Here is a 21,613-nt window from a genome sequence, read left to right on the forward strand (position 1 = left end):
TAGGAGAACGATTGGCCCGAGGAGGGGAATAATATGGCTTGAATGCAGGACTTGAGCTCCATTTATTGTTGGTGTAGCTCTAGTGTTTGGCATTGTTTATGCCTATAAGGATGGAAGTTCTATATTATTTGATGGATGAACCTTGCAACATCCTAACTATACCTTTATCGAATTGCGTTTTAATGATATTCCTTGTGTACTCCGTACGCTGTCGGCGAAAAGGAGAAGACAACAACTATGAGGTATATCTTCCGCATCGTTTCTCTCTTTAGGAGGACTATAGTTAAAGTATACTGTTTATATCAGCCCTACGGAATGTGTGTATCCTTGACCACTACTCCTTACAGTAGTCACAGCAAAGCCGGGACTCAAGTGAAAAATCCCGTCTTGTCGGGTTGAGAATGAAGTTCTATGGTATTGTGGCAAATCTGAAGTTCATATATGCCGTACTCCCGAAGCCGGCGTTGACAACGGGGTTCCAACCAACTGCCCATGATCTGCATCTGCTTAATGTCATTCCGAGAATGCAATTCGTCAGTCAGCTTTGTTCGTCCCGATACAGGGGGTTTGCCAAATGGTCTCTGATCCATCCTGATTAAAAGTCACGTGCCTCGTAGATTCTTCAAGCATTCCCACTGTAGAGGGCATATTTCTCTGCTGATAGGCGCAGAAATCTGCCTTGGTGTTTAAGAGGCATCTCTGTAACTACGTGCAAGATATGTCCTTCAATGAATAACAACTACTCCCACTACAGCAAATGCTCGATATTCGTCACGTGATCATAGTGCTTCCCCTATGTGAAGAGAGAACACGGTGCCCAAGGGCCCGCGAGCATATTATACGGGCTTCATCAAGCTTTCCTTAACGTGCGGGATGCATCTACTATCTGGAATAGACCGACTAGTCTGATTCCAGAGCCTCGACCAGATGAAAATGAGATGGAAATGGAATGAGATCTCGGCCAGCTGCATTATTCGCTGAAGGATCCCCCGGATTTGTCTGTGACAAGACTTACGTCATCCGTTCGGGGCCAGTGATCACAACCCCAGGCCTCGACCATTCCTTAGTCGTCACTCTCAGTCACACCATCATACTCCTACAACCTTACCTTTTATCTACCTTACCCTAGCTGAATTTATGGTTGACGATGATCCAATACCTAGGTAGTCGCAGTAGTCTCAGCAATTATCTTCCGATTCTGATCCCCAACCCAGGAGCTCATTGATCACAACCAACAACCACCTTTGGTTCGGGTGCTGCTACCAGGTTGTAGGGTACTTCACCGACAGAAGGCATCTCGCCTTGTCCATCGCCACTTACAGCACTATCTCTTTATCAGTCACCTTCGTCGTCTCCCACGTCTTTTCTTTGCAGCCCGCTCGGCAGTCTCGGCGTATTCACAGTCCCACTTCAACAATGTCAGCGCGATCTTGACGAACCATCATGACTACGGATTCTGCTCTATCGTTGGTCCAAACCTGCCTTTAGTGTTGGCTTGTTTCAACTTCACCTGGCTGACCTCGCTGTTTTTTAGACATCACTCAACTGAGTCACTGGTCCTCGCAACAAAACGCCGATTTTTCCCTTTCAAGATACCCAACTTGTCTGTCACCTTGCTATACTGGCGAGTTTGTCGCATGCAATGATTTATGCTAACACTATCGTAGCCACCAACAACTTCGCCACTATATCAGTACCGCTGACGCGGACAGAATCTACTTAGTCGCTGACAGAGTGATATATTCGATTCACATTTCGTCGCAAAAGCGAGAGACTATAGCCGTCATACCGTTTGAACCAAAATGTCTCACCGCGGGGTATGGTTGGATAGGTGTCGGGGGCTCCGATAATGGAGAGTGCGCCTTTGTACGGATCGCTGATCGGACCGCACGTGGCGATACATCAGTCTTGCCGTCCTCAGATGTCGATAGTGCCTTACCCATTAACCTGGAACCTCCAACAAGGCTTTCCCCTCCTTGGCCGTCTCGAGGAGAGCCTGAGTCGACTCGCCAGGCTTTAATACCGCTTATGCCCGAGGTACAGTTGCACAAGTTCGGCGGCAGCATTGTGAACTCGGTGACTGTTCACCGGTTACCGGGTGCCGACAAGGGATTTGCTGATGAGGACATTATGATCCTAAGGTATTCCCACCCTGGATGACTACCCATCTGATAGTTGGTGCTGAATGTGCGGCAGTAATAATGACAAGACTGTTACGATCTATTCTCTGACTCGGTCGAAGGTTCTCAAGGTCCTTCCTCACCAAGCATGCATGAATTATGCTATAATGTCCCCGGACTCTACTCTACTCGCTGCGGTTGGAGATGAGACTCGTGCATATTTCTACGATGTTACATGTGATTATGAGACAACGATTCAGACAGACAACGGTGAGAAGCTTCCTGCATGGGATTGGGATCTTATCCGTTGCATAGAGATGGATATTGGCACGCGCTTCGATGATGGCTGCTGCTTCACTGTTGCATTCTCGCCATTCAGTAGACTGTGCGCTATCGGTTCACAGTCGGGAGTTATTACAGTGTTCGACGTGGCCACAGTTCGAGACACAGAAGGCGAGGCAGACGGTAAGAACGCGATAATATGCAATTTCAACTCATCCAGGCCGTGCTGTAACGGTGGTGCTGTGCGTTGCATGGCTTTTGCACCTGAGCCTTGGGACCTCCTGGTGTGGCTTGAAGACAAAGGACGAGCTGGGGTTGCGGACGTTCGCCAGGCTTTCATACGCAGACAGATTCTAAATCTGGATATGAACGACCCAAATCTGGAAGAAGTATACACAGAGCCGATACTAAATGACTCTGAAGAGCTCGAATCTGACCTTGATGGTCGTGTTCTCGCTGAATCTCGGCATGGAACAGATGCAACCCACCGAGCTATTCTCGATTCGATCGAGCGTACTTCCAATGAGCGGGGAAATGGGGCGGATCATTCTCCTTTGCGTGAGAGCTTGATACAGGACCTCACACAGAGAGAGAGGCTGATAGTGGAATTTTTAAATACAGCACGTTGGACATCGAGGTTAGAAGAGGGTCTGACTGAACGGCGAGCTAGAGTCAACGCCTCATCGCATCCTACACCTCGCTCACAATTCCAAGCATCCACCGAAGGAACTCGTCGACCATCCCGTCCTACCTCGCCACCACACCGAAGCGACGCTCTTATTGATACATTTCGGGAAAACTACCTTGGCCACGCAGGAATCTCCAGCCGGAACTTGAATGCAGGGCGCGACAACCATGTAACTCCTCCACGGGGATATCCAGAGGGTAGTAGGTCGGTTATTGGGGCCAATGTTAGACCGCAGCCAAGTCTCACTCTGAGCTGGACAGCTTCGCCATCGGAACTTCAATCTGCCACATTTCTTGATCACTTGCATCCTGTAGACCGCGATGCCGATGGACCGAGCAGCTCTAGTAGTGAAGAAGGTTCGGACACTCGAACACATGATCCTATAACGCGCCCGTCGGCCACTGTTGATCATTCTAGTTCGCGACTCACAGCATCCGATAGTCGGCATGACTTGGGGCGTCTTTCAACTTCAGAATTGAGGACTAATGTCGCGGCAGAGAGGCTTCGAAGACAACGACAAATCATCAACGAGGCCCAAAACAGAAACAGTCAACGCGAACAACGATACCGTCAACAGCTCTTGGGTTTTGAGCAGACACGCTCTCCTAGATGGATCAGGAGTGTCTTGAACGAACTACCAGACAGGAGTCTAGGGCCCGGAGCTAGAGACCAGGAGTCAGGTAGCACGGCTGGACTGGGTTTCGGCGCTGACGGAAGGACACTGTAAGATGAGGCCTCGCTGGTCTGTTTCAAGTTCGAGGCGGAAAACTGACTTAAGCAGGTACATTGCCACAGTAGATGGCATTTTTGAATTCCAGATCAATACTGCAGACCGAAAAACATTCCCGGTTATGTCGTATCGATGAGCGTAGCATATTCGAAAACCGGAGCTCTATCATCCACGTTTGATCATTTACTCCCGAGCTGATAAGTTGGCAACATCTCGTCGACGATGGCCATCCGCCGTCCTTTCCATCGCGGTTCTTCTTCATCTCCTGCGTCTTCTTCATTCTTATCTTGAATTCCTTCCCGTCTTTCTGGCCTGGTTACATATTGAAGAAGACAGCTGTGTCCAATCTTACGGAGCAGGACAGCGATCGAAAAAGCCCATCGGACAGCTTGGAATATACCCCAGGTTTCTTGTCGTATTTGAGACGTTCGTATTTACATCCTGACTCGAGTATGCATGTGTGAGAGCTTTGAATTTTGCATGAATGGTCCAGTTGGCATGCTGCATCTCTGCATGGCGTTTACGGCGACTGTACATGGTCATTTTTGTATGCAGGAATAGCTGCTGGATATATGGTTGTGGCAGAAATTCTCGAGTTAATATTGATAATAAATTATACAATATGTGGATAAATAAAAACGGTAAAGACCTCGAAAACAGATAACAACTGCTTGGTAGTGATCGGGGAAGTACAGGGTTCAGAGAGGTGCCTGGGTTGAATAGTAGGTATGCAGCACAGTCCCCACCCGACGTCAGCGAAAAGGTGTGTGTGGTTAGTGTGGACTCGCTTTGGTGTTACTGCCATTCATCGCCGCCATTCCATGAGCCACACTCACTCTCATTGTTGCTGGCTTCTAGTCTCCTCACTTGTCTATAAATTTTAGCTGCTGAGAGCTGTCTTCTCTGTATTAATCATTTCCCCTCCCAAGATAGACTGTTGTCAAAGTATTCACTAACAGGCCACGTGACTGTGAATCTGGAGTGGAGGGTCGGTTCAACTATTCCGGGTCTTCAGATTGAACATCCCTCAAGTCAAGCAAACGTCACACTGAATGCCAGTGAAACCGGGCAGATTTTGCTTTAATCCTGACATTTCTCTGCACCGTTCTGCCAATGGCGGAAACGGTGGCCTCCATCTTGGTCGACCTGAACCTCAAGACCGAGAATCTAAGCGGGTCTGCCTTCGATGCTCAGCTTGCTGAAGAGGAAAAGGGATCTTACAGACACCGTGGCCCTCGACAGCGGCCACGGCAGAGTGCCTCAGATCTCAAAGATGAATTGGAGAAAGAGATTTTGACACCCTCACCACGATTTAGCCCAGAATGGCTCAACCGCCTTCAAAAGTTTGTGTTGACAACCTACGCCTGGCTTGTGTTATCACTAACGATCTTCGCAGGCGATGGGATGTCCCGGTTAACTACACCGACCTCTATGAGATTGCTCCCACTCAAACGCGGACTATTGTTCGTTTCACCCGGGAAGGTCTGGAGGGTCGAGTCACTGGTTATCACGAAGTCACTGTCCCCGCTGCGGCGGCCAACGCCAAAAACTCGACGTCTCTGCTGCGCAGGCCTGCAGGTCGTGCTGACTTTGTGAGAGGCGCGGCAGGATTCTTCCCATTTGCGCCGGGCGGACTCGACGGTGTTGAGGCTATTGCTGAAATGGAATCTGAAGCACAGGCTGCGGAACGCTCAAAAACCGGTGGCAAACAGTCCGGCCTCGACCGCATTATCAATTTTGGAGCTGAGGGTGGTCTCTTGGAGATAGCCCCTGGCTGTTCCCGTGGGTTGCAATTCGAAGCGACTAAGACCAAGGAAACAGCGGAAGGTGACGAGGAAGTTGAGCATGCCCTCCAGCAAGAAGAAAGTGATCTCCATGTGGAGCGAGATGAAGACGTCATGTCGGACGTTGAAGGTGGGGTGAAGATTGGCGAGGATGATGAATTGAGTGGCGAGGAGGATATCGATTCTCTACTCCCTGTCGAGTTCCCAGCCTTGGAGCCCCGAGCGCCGTTACTCAGTGGTGTCAAGCAAAGGCAGGGTGGCAAAGAATGGGCTCACGTCGTCGACGTCAATAAACACATCTCTAACTTCCATGAACTCGTACCTGACATGGCTCGGGAGTGGCCGTTCGAACTGGATACCTTCCAGAAGGAGGCTGTGTATCACCTCGAAAATGGCGATTCAGTCTTTGTCGCGGCTCATACCTCAGCCGGTAAGACTGTCGTTGCAGAATACGCTATCGCACTGGCCTCGAAACATATGACCAAGGCGATTTACACATCTCCTATCAAAGCACTGAGCAATCAAAAATTCAGAGACTTCAGAACTGAGTTTGATGACGTCGGGATTCTTACCGGAGATGTCCAAATCAACCCGGAGGCTAGCTGCCTGATCATGACTACCGAGATCTTGCGGAGTATGCTCTACCGAGGCGCGGATCTGATCAGAGATGTTGAATTTGTGATCTTTGACGAGGTGCACTATGTGAATGATCTCGAGCGAGGTGTTGTTTGGGAGGAGGTCATCATCATGCTTCCGGAGCATGTCACTCTCATTCTGCTCTCTGCTACAGTCCCCAATACCTATGAATTTGCCTCCTGGGTTGGTCGTACGAAGAAGAAGGATATTTACGTCATATCGACCGCCAAACGGCCCGTCCCACTGGAGCACTATCTCTGGGCAGGTAAAGACAAGTACAAGATTGTCGACTCGAACAAGCGCTTTCTCGAGACTGGCTGGAAAGAAGCAGACAACGTCATTTCCGGCAGAGACAAAATAAAAGCACAAAAGGCGGCCGAAGCTCAAGCTCAGTCTCAAGCACAGCGCGGAGGACAACAAGGCAGAGGCCGTGGGCAGCCTACTGGTAGAGGAGCTCCTCGTGGAAACGCTCAGCGGGGCGGTGCTCCTCGTGGCAGAGGCCAGCCTGCTAACAGGGGCACTGGCAATATCGCCCGTACGGGACGGGGTGGAGGACGCACAACGGCTGCTCAGGATAAGACAATCTGGGTACAGCTCGTGGGGCACCTCCGAAAAGAGAACTTGCTCCCAGGCTGCATCTTCGTTTTCTCGAAAAAAAGATGTGAAGAGAATGCAGACTCACTGTCCAATCAGGATTTCTGCAATGCTTCCGAGAAGAGTTTGATTCATATGTTCATCGAGAAGTCCCTGACACGACTCAAGCCAGAAGACAGAATTCTGCCACAAATTCTTCGGCTGCGGGAGCTGCTAAGCAGAGGTATCGCTGTTCACCATGGTGGTCTTCTGCCAATCATGAAAGAAATTGTGGAAATTTTGTTCGCAAAATCGTTGGTCAAGATTCTTTTCGCTACCGAGACTTTTGCGATGGGTCTCAATCTGCCCACACGGACGGTCGTTTTCTCTGGGTTCCGCAAGCACGACGGTAGGGGCTTTAGAGATCTCTTGCCAGGCGAGTATACTCAGATGGCAGGACGTGCAGGACGGAGAGGTCTTGACACTGTTGGATACGTCATCATCGTGAGCGCTGGTAGAGACGAGGCACCTCCTGCGGGTGCTTTGAGAAAGATGATCCTTGGTGACCCGACAAAACTCCGGTCCCAGTTCAGACTCACTTACAATATGATTCTGAATCTCTTGCGTGTGGAAGCTCTGAAGATCGAAGAGATGATCAAGCGAAGTTTCAGTGAGAATGCCACTCAGGCTCTGCTGCCGGAGCATGAGAAACAGGTACAGCTTTCTGAAGCAAGTCTGGCGAAGATAAAACGAGAACCTTGCGATATCTGCGATATTGACCTGGTAGCCTGCCATGATGCAGCTATCGAGTATGAGAAGCTAACGAGCGAACTTCACGTTGGTCTGCTTGCCTCTCCTGTAGGGAAGCGTCTTTTCATGCCAAAGCGGCTTGTTGTGTATCGAAAGGTTAGTCGGACGGTGGATGTTATTGCCTTCTGTTCTCAAATTTACTGAAATTTTAATAGGATGGTTTCCGAACTGCGGGTATCATTGTTAGAGAAGGTGTTGGAGGAGGTGCCACTCCTAACATACAGGTCCTTGAGATCGGCAAATTGAGCCACAGACGCCATCCAAGCGACATTTTGCCCTTCCTTCCAAGATTCCGACACTTGCTGCACCCTCTGCCGACTCGTGCTGCCGATATGACGCTAAAAGTTTGCAAGATTCCTCTTTCAGACCTAGAGTGTGTTACGAACACGATTGTGAAAGTGGGTGGTCCAACATGGTACCTGAATATTAAGAAAGGTTTGGTCTGAACTTTGCCCATCACTGCAGCACAAGCTAATTCGAAACACACAGAGGCGATTAAATTCGCGGACAAGGAGCTTTCGAAACTTTGCGCTTCCTGGACTAGCCCTATCTGGGATGAGATGGACTGGGCTCGGATCAAAGAGCTACAAGTGCGGGACATATTAGAAAAACGGCAAGCACAGGCAGCTATCACTCAATCATGCCGTTGCTTACAGTGCCCGTCTTTCATGAAGCACGTGAGTTGCCATCGCCTGTATAACTGGTTCCTCGTAAACTACATTGTTCCTGACTTTGGGCAGTTCGAGATGCAGCACGATGAATGGCAGGTGAAGGAGAATATCTCTCAGCTAAAACAGCTCATGTCGGACCAAAACCTGCAACTACTACCGGACTACGAGCAGCGTATCCAAGTTCTAAGAGACCTAGGGTTCATTGATGAGCAATCTCGAGTTCAACTGAAGGGCAAAGTCGCATGTGAGGTGAGTCATCAAATATTCTGTGAGGCTGGAAGGACAGAGCTAATATCTATGGACAGATTCACTCGGCTGATGAGCTGGTGCTGACGGAATTGATTCTGGAGAACGTCCTGGCCGAATACGAGCCTGAAGAAATTGTTGCGCTCTTGTCCGCATTTGTCTTCCAGGAGAAGACAGAGAACGTACCTACTTTGACCCCTCGCCTGGAGAAGGGCAAGGAGGCGATTATTCGGATCGCCGAGAAGGTAAACGACCTCCAAATCCAATATCAGGTCATTCAGTCTAGCGAGGACAGCAACGACTTCGCCAGCCAGCCCCGCTTTGGTCTGGCGGAGGTAGTTTACGAATGGGCCAAGGGCATGTCCTTCAACCGCATCACAGACTTGACGGATGTGATGGAAGGTACCATTGTTCGGACGATTACTCGACTAGATGAGACTTGTCGCGAAGTGAGGAACGCGGCGAAGCTGGTTGGAGATCCGACGTTGTACGCGAAGATGCAACATGCGCAGGAGCTGATCAAGCGCGATGTCATCTTTGCAGCATCTTTGTACATGTAGCATACTTTCTTTCCTTCTCCTCATTACAGCTGGAGTAGAACGAGTTGACGATATCGGTAAGCAAATATAATGATAACCATGTGAGGATGAAAACAATCACCCGAACTCTAATCTAATAGACTTGGTTAGGAAGAGCAAAAAATATCGATGCACTCAGTCTGCTCCACACAATAAGGATCTTTCATAATTTGTGAAGCATTAGCAGTCCAGAACCATGGAGGTAATTCAGGAGAAAATTCTCTGACCGCGCGAGGCGGCGAGCATTCTGATTAGCTGCGATTGCGATAGGCGCGGGGCGGGCACAAAATTCATGAAAAGCAAACCCAACTTTAACCACTGAATGTTTTCTTCTTGTGGCCCAGTCCTGGTAGTCTGTGCTTTTGCTGTGCTGCCCTCTTGCTTTGATTATCACTACTGGACAAACTACCGGGAAAATAATCTGCACCCTATCCTTCTCTGACCACTGTCTAATATCCGCTACTTATCTCCTTTCCCTCTCCTCCCCTCTACTCTTCTCCTCTCTTCCTTCCGCCCCCATCTTCCTTTCGGGTTCACCACCTTGTGACGGGGCTTCTTCTGTTCGGAGTTTTTGATTTTTGTTTCCAGGGGTCTGTTGTTGGTGCGAGATGGATGTTGCAGCTCTCCGAGACCGCATTCAGTCTACTCTCGACGCAAATGCGGATAATCGACGCCAAGCTGAATTGGACTTAAAATATGTATGTGGGGAGAGGACTTTGGAATGAGGGTTAACAGTGGATTTTCTCCCGACATAAGTCTAATACTGGTCATTATCTAGGCTGAGACACAACCCGGCTTCATAAATGCGCTTTTGGATATTTTGCAGGGGGAGCAGAACAATGCCGTCCAACTTTCGGGTATGTTGACCCCGCTGGATGTCTGAGATTTTTTTTTTCTACTCTTCTTCTTCGGACATCTGAAGATTGATGGAATATTTGGCCTTTTTTCTGGACATGACTGATGATGAATAATTACATGCAGCTGGTGTCTACCTGAAGAATAGAATCAACCGCGGATGGTCGCCCGTCGAAGACAGCCCCCTGCGCGCACCGATTCCAGAGGCTGAAAAGCCCGGCTTCCGAGAGAGGCTAATCCCAGCGCTCGCATCAACTCCTCCCAATGTCCGCGCACAGCTTGTTCCTCTCCTCCAAAAGATACTTCAGCATGATTTCCCTGAGCAGTGGCCGGGCTTTCTGGATATTACACTTCAGTTGCTGGGCACCAACAATGCGAACTCCGTCTACGCTGGTCTACAATGTCTGCTGGCCATCTGCCGTGTTTACAGATTCAAGGCTGGAGAAAAGAGGGAGGAATTCGACAAGATTGTCGAGCACTCATTTCCCCAGCTTCTGAACATTGGGTTGAAACTGGTTGACGAGGAAAGCCTGGAGGCAGCCGAAATGCTCCGGATTGTTGTCAAGTCCTACAAACATGCTATTTACGTGGGTAGTCCGGGAATCAGATGCAACTGCTACGGGAAAGGAGATAAGGGCTGACTGTTGGTGATCATAGTTCGAGCTTTCGCCTCATCTTCAAACCCACCAAGCGACAGTCGACTGGTGCACACTCTTCCTGAGAATCATTGCCAAGCAGCCTCCTGCAAACTCCATGATGGAATCCAAGGAAGAGAGGGAACTCAATCATTGGTGGAAGTGCAAGAAGTGGTCCTATGCCAATCTTAACCGTCTGTTCATCAGGTGAGTAGATGTTTCTGCGTTTTGTGTTTGACGGCGAACAAAAATATTCACGGATAGCCTAGATACGGAAATCCCACCACAATGACCAAGTCTAGCACCCCGGATTACTCCCAATACGCGAAGACGTTCATCAGCACTTTTGCGCCGGAGATTCTCAAGGGATATTTGCAGGAGATTGACAAGTGGGTGTCAAAGGGACAGTGGCTCAGCAACCCTGCTCTTGCCTACACCTTGATCTTCCTGGAAGAGTGCGTCAAGCCTAAGGCGATGTGGGAGCACCTGAAGCCGCACATGGACAACTTGATCGCTCACTTCATATTCCCGATCATGTGCCAATCAGACGAGGATATTGAGCTGTTCGAAACCGACCCCTCGGAATATCTTCACCGAAAGTTGAATTTCTACGAAGAAGTTTCGGCGCCGGATGTTGCGGCCACGAATTTCTTGGTTGCGCTCACGAAGAACCGGAAGAAACAGACTTTTGCGATCCTTACGTTCGTCAACAGCGTCGTCAGCAAGTATGAATCTGCTCCGGATGATCAGAAGCTGCCCCGAGAGAAGGAAGGTGCTCTTCGCATGATCGGTTCACTGGCCTCTGTCATCTTGGGTAAGAAGAGCCCCATCGCTAATCAGGTCGAATACTTCTTCGTTCGTCACGTCTTCCCCGAATTCCGCAGTCCTCATGGCTTCCTCAGAGCTCGCGCTTGCGACACCCTTGAGAAATTCGAACAGCTCGATTTCCAGGACCCTAACAACCTCATGATCATTTACCGGAATATCTTGGAATCGATGACGGATCCTGAACTACCCGTCCGAGTGGAGGCTGCTCTTGCTCTGCAGCCTCTCATTCGCCATGACATTATCAGAACGTCGATGCAGCAGAACATACCCCAGATCATGCAGCAGCTTCTCAAGCTCGCCAACGAGGTTGACGTGGATGCTCTGGCCAATGTCATGGAAGACTTCGTCGAAGTTTTCTCAGCTGAACTGACGCCGTTTGCTGTGGCTCTCAGCGAACAGCTCCGTGATACGTACATGCGTATCGTTGGTGAATTGCTGGAGCGAAATGCTGCCAAGGGCGAAGAGGACACATATGGAGACTTTTTGGACGATAAGAGCATCACTGCTTTGGGTGTACTGCAGACCATCGGAACGCTCATATTGACTCTCGAGAGCACCCCTGATGTGCTCCTACACCTTGAGACCATTCTCATGCCTGTTATCAGCATCACGCTTGAGAACAAGCTCTACGACCTCTATAACGAGGTCTTTGAGATCATTGACAGCTGCACCTTCGCGTCGAAATCCATCTCACCTACAATGTGGCAGGCTTTCGAGCTCATCCACAAGACCTTCAAGGCAGGTGCCGAGTTGTATCTGGAAGATATGCTGCCTGCCCTTGATAACTACGTCGCCTATGGCTCGGAAATGCTGGTTCAGAACCCTGCGTACCTTGCGGCGGTCGTTGGCATGGTCGAGGATATCTTCAGGGACGAGAAGGTCGGAGGTGTCGACCGGATATGTGGGTGTAAACTTGCAGAGACCGTGATGTTGAATCTGCGCGGCTACATTGACCAGTACATCCCTCTCTTCATTGAGCTCCCAATGCGCGTCATTGAGGCCGGGGAGGCTAGGACGAAGTCCTACCGCCTTCACCTGATGGAAATGGTAATCAACGCCATTTACTACAACCCTGTCCTCAGTCTGCAAGTTCTAGAATCCAAGGGCTGGACGAACAAGTTCTTCAGCACGTGGTTTTCCAACATTGACAACTTCAGACGTGTTCACGACAAGAAGCTGTCGATTGCAGCGATCAGCTCTCTGCTCACTCTGAAGGCTGGAGACGTTCCTGCTAGTGTGCAGCAAGGTTGGCCTAGACTTCTTCAGGGAGTCACCAGACTCTTCCAGACCCTGCCTGCAGCAATCAAGAGTTAGTACCCTACTTTTTTTTGCACCAGCTGAATCTTACTAAGCTTTTGAAAGGTCGCGAGGACGCCACGAAAGAGTCCGACTTCACATACGATGACGAAGGTGAAGAGGATGACGAGGAGAATGACTGGGATGGCGAGGTCGAGTGGACCGAAGGGGACGAGCTTGAGGGAGCAGCCGAGGGTGATGTGCCTGACGAGAGCGCCGCCTACCTTGATTTCTTGAACCAGGAGGTGAGTCAAATCGTGGATTTTGGTTTTGAGAGAATCACATTAACCGTATTCTCCAGGCACAGAAGTTCGGCTCCTTTGCTGACGACGATGATGACGAGCTTGATGAGGAAAGTTTGCTTGAGACGCCACTGGACAAGATTGAACCATACGGCATGTTCAAGCATGTGTTCATGGGTATGTTGACTTCCGCTAATGTAGTATGGTGCGTTTTGGCTTAACTCTCTACCAGGCCTTCAACAGGAACAGCCACAGCTCTATGAGAATCTCACGAAGATTCTGAGTCCTGAAGAACAGCAGATTATTCAGGCCGTCTTCCACGAGGCTGATGCCAAGGCCATGGCAGCAGCTAACGCGGAAGCTGCCGCTGCTGGAGTTCAGGCGAACGGCGCCCAATGAAACACGACTTGCAAGCAGGATCAAAAATAAAAATAGAAAGAAGGATGTTCGGTCCGTCGACGAAATGAACCAGTCGAGATTGCTGAATCTTCCACATTTGATGATATAAGAACATGCCATGGTTACAGCTCTTGGGCTTTGGCTCTTTTCAAGCAGGCGCCTGGATTGAATAGGGCTCTCACGCCGCATGTGCTCGTTTTTCCTCACCCGAATTCTTTTGTTATTTAGATCGTTTTCCTTTTCTTTGTCTGGATGCTGTCATGGTCATCTTGGTTCGTCTATAATTGTCCTCATGGTCTCTCTACGCAAAAAGTCCCCCCATTGTGATTTGGTTCCATTTCCCCTGCATCCATGTACTGCACAGAATCAGATTACCCCATTAATCCTAGCATTTGACTTAGTTTCGTTTATGCTTTGGCATGAGCGAAATAAGGTGCATTCTACCTATAATTGATCGTGTTTGCGCAGCAAATCAAACGAGATGGTAGTAAGTCGGGAGAGGAAGAAGAAATACAGCCAAAATGATATCGTCTCGCGCAGGTGGTGGTGCAAACAGGTCAAACTGCCAAGTAGTAGGCGGTCAGTAGGGGCACAAAACTCAAGAGGCGAGCGGAGCCAAAAAAGGTGACGGATCTTCATAATCCAAGGAGGAAGCTCCGAATACTGCGTACTTTCCGCTCACTACAATTGTGAAGATTTGACTCAGACACGAATGAATAAAAGTCACGTGATAGAAAGAGCGGACATCACAAAACCAACAGAACTATGACGCCATATCTGATATCATTCCTGGTATAGGAACAATGCAGACAGAGTTAGGTGGTCAACGATGCATCCAGAGTTGATAGTTGAGCGTCATCCTCAAGTGCAGCATGGACTGGCGCTGCTTATCATTTGTCTATTTATTCCTTATAACTTAGGATGTGCTTCATGTACAAAATACCCCTCGTACTAACAGGAAGTACCTCCAGCGACAAGTTGATGATAACAGTGGGCCCCATCCCAGACGTCATGATGATGAATCCCAACAAGGCGAACCTCTCTCCAGCTCTTCACAACCTTTTAGCGCAAGTCATCTACATTTAAAAGCCTAGGTAGGTGTCTGGTAGGCATCCCTCGCATCATCAAAACCCATCGAACCATCAAACCTCACTCCATTGAATTCGATACCTACCAACCGTTGACATACTCCAACCTTCTACCAAAAAAAGGGGGGGAAATTACCATCTTGTAAGGCTCTACCCCTCCCATTAAAGGATCCCAACTTATATAACTATAGAGCAAAATGTCCGCACAAAACTCCGGCCGTCAGTCCCCTCCTCCTGAAACCCAGTCCGGCGCCCAGCAGCAGGATCCCCCCTCGGCGGGAAAGACCCAGTCCGAGCTTCGTGGCGACCCACAGCATTCGCAACGTGAGTCGAATGAGACCAAGGAGTGGAAGCTGGAGAGTAACCCCAAGCATCCGCTTGAGGATATCGAGGCCGCAAAGTACTCGAAGGTACATTGATAGGCGGAAGGGGTACTTCGATGTCTATGATGTATTTTAAGGTCCACTTGATGTGCGAATGAAACCTACGATAATTGAATGAGCATTCTCCCTTTGTTCACACTCGGAGCGAATGTTTGGTTGTGTACATGGTAAGGAAGTACATACAGAAGGTGGTAGTGACCGCGATTAGAAAGTATAGATGAATTACTTGTCATGAAATGCCATGAAACACCAGATACTGTGGAATTTCAATAAGAACAGTTGAAACATAGGCCGGCGAGCAATACCAAAGTCAATCATAAGTTGCTTAATCAATCCCTAATCACGCCTTGGGCTCAGCGGGGGCTGCAGCACCCGCCGGTTGCGATGTCGGCGCAGCGCTAGGAGCAACGTTGGCACCCTCTGCACCAGCCGCAGCAGGAGCATCCTCTGTCTGCTTTCCACTCTTCAAGTCTGCAAGTCTGCGGGCCTCGTTGTGGATGTCCCGCACCTGCTTGTCCGTCTGCACGTAGAACTCGCGGAGCTTCCGGCCAGAAGGGGTATCCAAAGCCTTCTCAAAGTATGAGTGGAGACCGCGCCAGCCACTGGCTGCCTTGTCGGTGATCTTGTAGCTTTCATCAATCCCCTTGGCACGATCGGTGGCATGGTACTTCTGGTCGAAGTTGGCCAGGGCCGATGTGAAACGGGAAGAAAAGCCGTGCTTCTTGTCCAGGGCAATGGCCTTCTGGATGGCATTATCGCTAATCACATAGCCGTGGGCAAGGTACTCTGCAACAATCCGGGACTTGGGCTTGTCCTCTTGCTCGAGGTCCTGGTTATTCTCGTCCTTGGCCTCTCCGGCTGTGGCCACATGGTCTCCAGCGATCTCGTCAATAGTGTGAGCAGCGGAAACTTGCACTGTGGAGGGTCCCAATTGGGTTTGATCGAGAAGCAAAGCGGTCTTTGCTGCTCTAGAGGATGGTTAGATCTAGTTCCAACTCCATCTCGCAACCGGTAAAGAAAATGTGTGGCGTGACCAAGTTTTGATGGCGTGGACTGCGGGGTAGGCTTACGCTTCTTTCTCAAACGTCACCGTTGCGGACTTGGCCGCATCCTTCTCACCAGAAACTGGAGTCACAGAGATCGAAGTGATTTTTCCGCTATTAGTAGATAGGAAATATTAGCAAGCTAGTCAAAAGGTCGCGGTGAACAGCCGTCTCATACCAGAAGCTGAAGAAGTCCTTGACCTCCTTATCAGTGGTGGCGGATGAGATTCCCGACACATGGACAGTGGTGCGTTCCGTCATTTTGATTTGATCGATAATTCGAGATGAGTATAAAAGTATGTGCTTAAGTAATTATGGATTCGCAATTTTCACAGAAACTTGTAGGATGATCGAAATGTGAAAGTGCAGGACGACAACAAGCTGTATTTATTTTGGCGTGCAGCCTAGCCCATAATTGCGCCACATATGACGTTGTGAGGGGTTGCATGCACCGCCACGGTGGAGTAGCTTTGGTCGCGCATGTGAAAAAGTCCAATTAGTGCAGTAGAGCTGGCAGAATCAGCACAGAAGACGGAATGGATGGAGAATCAGATGGTTTTGAAGCTGACATTCGTCGATATATGACTATCCAAGATGCATGCTAGCTAACTTTAAGGCTAATCAAGGACCATCCTTCGCGTCGTCCCTCAAGGAAGTGGACGGTTTTCCCAGTCTCAGTGTCGTCTCCTGGTCGTTTGTTGGTTCTTCTGGGGAGGCGACTTCGCGTTCTCGATATTTCTTAACAACAAGCTCGAGGTCCCGTATGCGACGACGCAGAGCCTCGTTTTCTCGCTTCATAGCTTCCAATTCTCCTCGCTGGACCAGTATTTCCTGGCGAGGCGGGTTGCCAGAAGGTGGCACTTGTTGTGGGGAGAAAGACCTCTGACGGGAATTCTGCGGTCCGGGGACGTTGCTTGGCACATTCTCGCCCTGTTGTTGTGGTTGCGGTTGTATCAATGCAGCCAAGGATGGCAGGACTTGATCTGGCTGCCGCGATGTGGTCGACAAGGCACGAGCGGGCTTTGAAAGGTCGTTTGGACGTGCCGATGGGAATGACAAACTAGGCTCCCGAGATCGTGCAATTGCGGGCCCATTTCCTGTTCTCGATCCTTGAACTACTGGGACATAAGACGAGCTTAGGCTCGATGAGGAACGATGTCGCCGCGACGCCGTCAGATGTGCTGAGCTAATTAAGTACGGTGTACTGTGATATCCGTCCAAGCAATCGTTGAGCGTGGTTGAAGTGGAGGAGGTGGTCGATGCAACAGAGGCGGTTTGCTGGCGTAGCATAGACAGTTCTCTGGAAAGCCGGTTTACCTGCAACAAGCCCATGGTGTCAGAAAGGTGCAGCGTTTTTTGAGACTGTCAATACTTTACCATCGCTTCTTGCTCTCGCTCAACCAATGAATGAAGTTCGGATGGCGTAAGGGGCTTCGGATGTCGCAGCGGAGCTTGCTAATTCTCAGTGTCATGCTTTCTTTCAATCAGGTCGAGCCATTTTCCTTACGTGACACTACTCCTGCACGACCGTTTTCTCCGGCCCCTGGCATTGGACTTCCTTCATATGTTGTCTGGGGAAGAGAGATGCCGGAGGTTCCCGTTCCCTGCGATGGCCGTCGAAGGATGACGGCCGGGGTTGTGGACGGCTGCATTGCAGTTGCGGCACGGCGGCGAGAAGTTGGGGAAGGGGTAGGAACAGGACTCTGACCTGCAGGCATCCTTGTTTCCTGGACACATGTATCACTAATGAAGGGCTGTCAGTTGAAGCAGAGAGCTTTTGGGGGCTATATAGAGGCAGCAAGTTGAAGTAATATCGAAAACCTCTGCGGAAAGGAACTGTTCTGAGACGAGTAAACTAGAAGAACGAAGATGGAGGGTCAAGAGGGGCTTCGAAGCGAGGACTCTGAACGCCTGGAAGCCAGGCAGCCCCTTGATTGAAGTTCCAGAAGAATGAGCTCAAAACATACCAGATATGGTGAATATCGCCGATTTTGCCTGTGAGACTGCGGAGCTTCATAACTCATGGATGTCAAAGGGTGTCCGTTCAAATTCGGGGTTAATCAGCATTCATAGACTGCATTTTGTAGATCAATGCGGGCAGCTTCACAGTAATACATGTACTTGATGTCTGAAGCCTGAAGTGACTACAAAGAGGCAGCTAAGTGTCAAATATTGCATAGACCTATGATCGTTGAAAAAGAGACGGTGTGGACATTGCAAGTAGACCAGTATAACAACTTTCTCCAGGAGAACGCTGTTACTAGCCAGTCGAAGCGAGATACATGCTTGAGGTGAGGTGTCCCAGTGCATCCTTGTCAAATTGTGGTACATTCCGACGCTTTGTGCAAAGAACCGTCCCTCGGCATAATGACATTTCATTTGCCGGACATGATATGTTCAGAAGCTTCCTGCTGAGAGTGACTGGCTGACTTTAGCGGCTGTTTTGAAGCAATTTTTGACCAATCTGTCGACACAGCATATTCTTCGCCTCTGAAATGTATACAGTGCGTAAGATAGGTAGTTGGGACATATGAGTAACCATTGACAGTCTGAGTCCTTCTGGAGCTCTCCACACCTAAGAGAAGATTTCATTTGGATCTCTGGACACATCTGATTGTTTAGGTGGCTGTGAGGGTATTTAGATAATCGAATATCCCTTACTTCTGTGCTCTATACAGAGCACACCTAGGACAGAGGAGTGCAATGTCTATACAATGAGCTACAGAGGATTGTGTTCAAGGTAAGGGAAACCGGTATGGACCACGTCAAAAAGAGTGTGCAATTCTATACTCAGAGGTCAATTAAAGTCCCTTCTCAAGTTCATATATCCCATTGCAGGGAGGAAAGCTTCATATCGCAGGCAATTGAGGAAAACAGTATGTATCTGCTTACGTAACAGGATCTACAACTTTCAGCAACAACAAAACAACAATTGATGAGTTAGTAAATGGGCAGAAAACAAGTAAGTCAGAAGATCACAAGGAGGATCGGCTTTGATATTCAACAATCCTTGGAAATTCTAGGTCGATGTCAGATTTTGCCTGTAGCTCCTGAGCGAATCCCTCGTCATGGCTGATCGATCTGAAGCTGATATCCCGACCGATGTTCCTCCTTTTGCCAGGCCGTTGGCTCCCTACATCAGAACTCGCCAGGAAGCGCTCCGCATCCGACAGGCTTTGACCTACTACCTTCGTTCGCAAATAGATTTTGCAGAGGATGACTCCGAAAATCCCAATTGCCATTCCCAATCCCATCTTTCCCTTTGCGTACCGCAAGATGCTGCGGTCAATGTTAAGCGTATCCCGGCAGAGTTGACTGGGCTGAGGAAGGAATACTTGCAAGCACTCCAGGCGAATCTGGCCGCGCGGAAGGAGTATCATTCATTGACCGAGAAAGTTGCGTCAGCGAAAGAGAGAACAAAAGGCTCAAAGACTGAGCCCCCGTCTATCGACCCCAGTTCGGAACTACAGACATACCTCCGGCTTCTGCGTGGTCGCCGTCGACATGCGAAGTTGCAGGTCTTTCAGCACTATCTACATGAACTCAAAGAACGAGACTCGAATATCTCTGAGCGCATTGGTGACCGAGCGAGCCACAGCCAGCAAATCGTGTCTTTGGAGGAGACCGAGGAGGAATGCAAACCGACGGGACGTGATGCGGACGATGGTATTGAAGGCTTGATACATAAACTGGAAAGGGCTGTGATCCGTGCCAAGGCTCAACTGGACCGAGAGAGAAGCTTGCTGGATGGTTTGAAGTCGCAGCTTGCGTCAGACAGTACAGATGTACCTCCTGCAGTCAAAGTTGCGGCACTGCAGCGGACGCGGGATGAGCTGGTGCAATGGGTTGAAGAGAAATTAGTGAGCGTGGGTAATGCCGACGATGCTCCAGTGCACGATCTTTCTCCCGAGGAGATCGAGGAGTCCACTCGGTTAGTCGAAGACCAAAAGGCAGAAATTGTGGCGCAGTATATTGCCTACGTGGAAGCACGTAAGCGAGTGTTGGATGCTGCTTCCCGGGCCTGTCAGCCTATGACGATGCCATCTACGAAGCCGTCACGCCAATCGATCGACCTAGGGAAGCTCGAGACTGGGGATCGATCTTCGCTGGGCCCGCTGGAGGTTCTGTCTTTTACAAGCGAGAATATTCTTCCACTATCTAAGGCCCAGCGAGCATTGGCTCTGCAGAAGAACTACTTATCGGGGTTACTGACCAAGGAAAGGTCTATGACACTCCGTATTCTGAATCGCTTGAGTGATGAGAGTCACCTTCTTCCGGAGTACCCTCTTTTGACCCATCAACCCCGTTTCAAGCATATCAGTTCGAGGCATGCGACTAGCGCGACTGGGTTGCCGAAACCCGACGAAGTTGTTACCTTAGCTGAATCTTGGGCCTTCGCGTCGGAAGCGGCAGCAACGAACGAACACCAGTACGTCGAGAAGAGGCTGGTAGAGGGCCAGGAGGCGGCTACGGACGCCGAGCATGTACTGCAGGAGGTGTACAACATGTTGAATCAGGACCTCGAGGAGACGTTGCGAGATCTGCAGTCATCAGAAGAGGACTCGATTGACATCTGGGCGTCTGAGGCTCGTTCGACCCGGCCTCGCACGAGGGGCACCAGGTCACAAAAGCAATCCAAAGGTCCATGGGCCAAGCTCGATGGGCAATTAGGCATGACCGAGTGATTGCATGAGGGAAACGCTACATACACTGGATTGCTAGGTTTCCATTTGATGTATATATCTAAAGTGTTATGATATCACGCTCTGAACCTCAATTGTTTCTTCATGGTGCATTTTCTTTGGAAATGATAATAAGATTTGCAAATGAAGCTGTGATATCGGCCCGGGAGGGTAGTGCAGAAGAGCCAGTCAAGTTGGTCATCCAGCTCCTCTATCCAGGATTGGAACGTGAGGACCCTCCGATTTCCCAAAATTTCATGCCAAGCTGCCAGTAGCAGGGAAGCGGACGTGAACTGGACTCCAGGAACGGTACTGATCGGCCATCCATGAAAATTTTCAAGGAAGTGGTTTGTGAAGGGTAGCAACAGTCAATGCAATAACAGCCTACCTCGTTGCAGTACATTGTTTGAGAGATAGATGGTCAGCATGTATTTCCAGAAAAAAGACCTTGTCGTCATCTTTGACAAGGAATTGAACCAATTCACGCCGTAGTAGTCAGTATTCTAGCGTCTGGATGCAGGATAATAACTCTTATGAAAATATTGAGATAATGACGATCTAGCATCCACCAGACTTGTGGAGAGGATTTTTGCTCTAGGGTGATGATGGGACTTAATAGTGCGCACAGCGAGACTAAGTACAGAAGTCCTACTTGAGCCAGCCACTAGAAGGGGAATACCAATTGGGATCGTCTAGAAGGTAGGTAAGTTACCTCCTAAGACTCTGGTGGGAACGGTACTATTCCCCAAAAAAGATTTACTGAATGGTCAGAGACAACCGACCGGTATTGGTGGCGTTTGCGATAAATCCATAGCGATTCAGCAATTGGTTTGGAGTAATTCCCCAAGTCCAGTCTGGTTGAATCCTGGAGGGCTCAATAATACTCCCTACGCACCACCATTGAAGAAACACGAAATGGCCGAGGGTGGGAACTGTGATTAATGGTCTCCATGCGCAATCAATCCCACCGCATCCACTGAGACATGATTTTATTGGCTATAGTTGTAGGCGGTGAGCACCAATCCGCAAAAATGACAGGGCAAG

General features: G+C 49.5%; 7 protein-coding genes across 7 annotated transcripts; 5 read left to right on the plus strand and 2 right to left on the minus strand.

Moving 5' to 3' along the window:
* Positions 1-35: 35 nt before the first annotated feature.
* Positions 36-4,556, plus strand: AFUA_2G09990 (uncharacterized protein). Its single transcript, XM_750239.3, has 5 exons — positions 36-1,466; positions 1,535-1,603; positions 1,668-2,141; positions 2,197-3,813; positions 3,872-4,556. The coding sequence occupies exons 1-5, from the start codon at positions 1,444-1,446 to the stop codon at positions 3,954-3,956; spliced, it is 2,268 nt and encodes a 755-aa protein (XP_755332.2). The 5' UTR covers positions 36-1,443; the 3' UTR covers positions 3,957-4,556.
* Positions 4,557-4,933: 377 nt separating this feature from the next.
* AFUA_2G10000 (SKI complex RNA helicase subunit SKI2) lies at positions 4,934-9,100 on the plus strand (the record flags this gene model as incomplete). Its single annotated transcript, XM_750240.2, has 6 exons — positions 4,934-5,163; positions 5,217-7,719; positions 7,779-8,058; positions 8,113-8,300; positions 8,364-8,543; positions 8,600-9,100. The coding sequence occupies 6 exons, from the start codon at positions 4,934-4,936 to the stop codon at positions 9,098-9,100; spliced, it is 3,882 nt and encodes a 1,293-aa protein (XP_755333.2).
* A 626-nt stretch (positions 9,101-9,726) lies between these two features.
* AFUA_2G10010 (putative nonsense-mediated mRNA decay protein (Nmd5)) lies at positions 9,727-13,373 on the plus strand (the record flags this gene model as incomplete). The annotated part of the gene is made up of 8 exons (XM_750241.2): positions 9,727-9,816; positions 9,897-9,975; positions 10,100-10,560; positions 10,631-10,815; positions 10,878-12,745; positions 12,799-12,977; positions 13,034-13,151; positions 13,207-13,373. The coding sequence occupies 8 exons, from the start codon at positions 9,727-9,729 to the stop codon at positions 13,371-13,373; spliced, it is 3,147 nt and encodes a 1,048-aa protein (XP_755334.2).
* A 1,285-nt stretch (positions 13,374-14,658) lies between these two features.
* Positions 14,659-14,880, plus strand: AFUA_2G10020 (uncharacterized protein; the record flags this gene model as incomplete). The annotated part of the gene is made up of 1 exon (XM_750242.1): positions 14,659-14,880. The coding sequence occupies one exon, from the start codon at positions 14,659-14,661 to the stop codon at positions 14,878-14,880; it is 222 nt and encodes a 73-aa protein (XP_755335.1).
* A 147-nt stretch (positions 14,881-15,027) lies between these two features.
* Positions 15,028-16,298, minus strand: vip1 (putative actin cytoskeleton protein (VIP1)). The gene is made up of 3 exons (XM_750243.2): positions 16,066-16,298; positions 15,915-16,001; positions 15,028-15,812 (listed from the first exon to the last, which is right to left on the minus strand). Exons 1-3 carry the CDS (start codon positions 16,146-16,148, stop codon positions 15,185-15,187), a joined length of 798 nt encoding a protein of 265 aa, XP_755336.1. The 5' UTR covers positions 16,149-16,298; the 3' UTR covers positions 15,028-15,184.
* A 210-nt stretch (positions 16,299-16,508) lies between these two features.
* AFUA_2G10050 (uncharacterized protein) lies at positions 16,509-17,605 on the minus strand (the record flags this gene model as incomplete). Its single annotated transcript, XM_750244.2, has 3 exons — positions 16,509-17,204; positions 17,265-17,342; positions 17,402-17,605. The coding sequence occupies 3 exons, from the start codon at positions 17,603-17,605 to the stop codon at positions 16,509-16,511; spliced, it is 978 nt and encodes a 325-aa protein (XP_755337.2).
* Positions 17,606-18,910: 1,305 nt separating this feature from the next.
* On the plus strand, positions 18,911-21,613 carry AFUA_2G10060 (uncharacterized protein). Its single transcript, XM_750246.2, has one exon. It carries the CDS (start codon positions 18,956-18,958, stop codon positions 20,570-20,572), a length of 1,617 nt encoding a protein of 538 aa, XP_755339.1. The 5' UTR covers positions 18,911-18,955; the 3' UTR covers positions 20,573-21,613.

Source organism: Aspergillus fumigatus, chromosome 2, assembly GCF_000002655.1.
Source record: "Aspergillus fumigatus Af293 chromosome 2, whole genome shotgun sequence".
Classification (NCBI taxonomy): domain Eukaryota; kingdom Fungi; phylum Ascomycota; class Eurotiomycetes; order Eurotiales; family Aspergillaceae; genus Aspergillus; species Aspergillus fumigatus.

Excerpts from the sequence above, each read along its gene's own strand:
- AFUA_2G09990 (XM_750239.3), top strand. The coding sequence starts at position 1,444 with ATGACTACGGATTCTGCTCTATC. Across the intron at positions 1,467-1,534 it reads ACTACGGATTCTGCTCTATC|ACATCACTCAACTGAGTCAC; the intron begins GTTGGTCCAAAC and ends GCTGTTTTTTAG. Across the intron at positions 2,142-2,196 it reads GAGGACATTATGATCCTAAG|TAATAATGACAAGACTGTTA; the intron begins GTATTCCCACCC and ends AATGTGCGGCAG.
- vip1 (XM_750243.2), bottom strand. The coding sequence starts at position 16,148 with ATGACGGAACGCACCACTGTCCATGTGTCGGGAATCTCATCCGCCACC. Across the intron at positions 16,002-16,065 it reads AAGGACTTCTTCAGCTTCTG|CGGAAAAATCACTTCGATCT; the intron begins GTATGAGACGGC and ends ATCTACTAATAG. Across the intron at positions 15,813-15,914 it reads GTGACGTTTGAGAAAGAAGC|AGCAGCAAAGACCGCTTTGC; the intron begins GTAAGCCTACCC and ends ACCATCCTCTAG.
- AFUA_2G10060 (XM_750246.2), top strand. The coding sequence starts at position 18,956 with ATGGCTGATCGATCTGAAGCTGATATCCCGACCGATGTTCCTCCTTTT.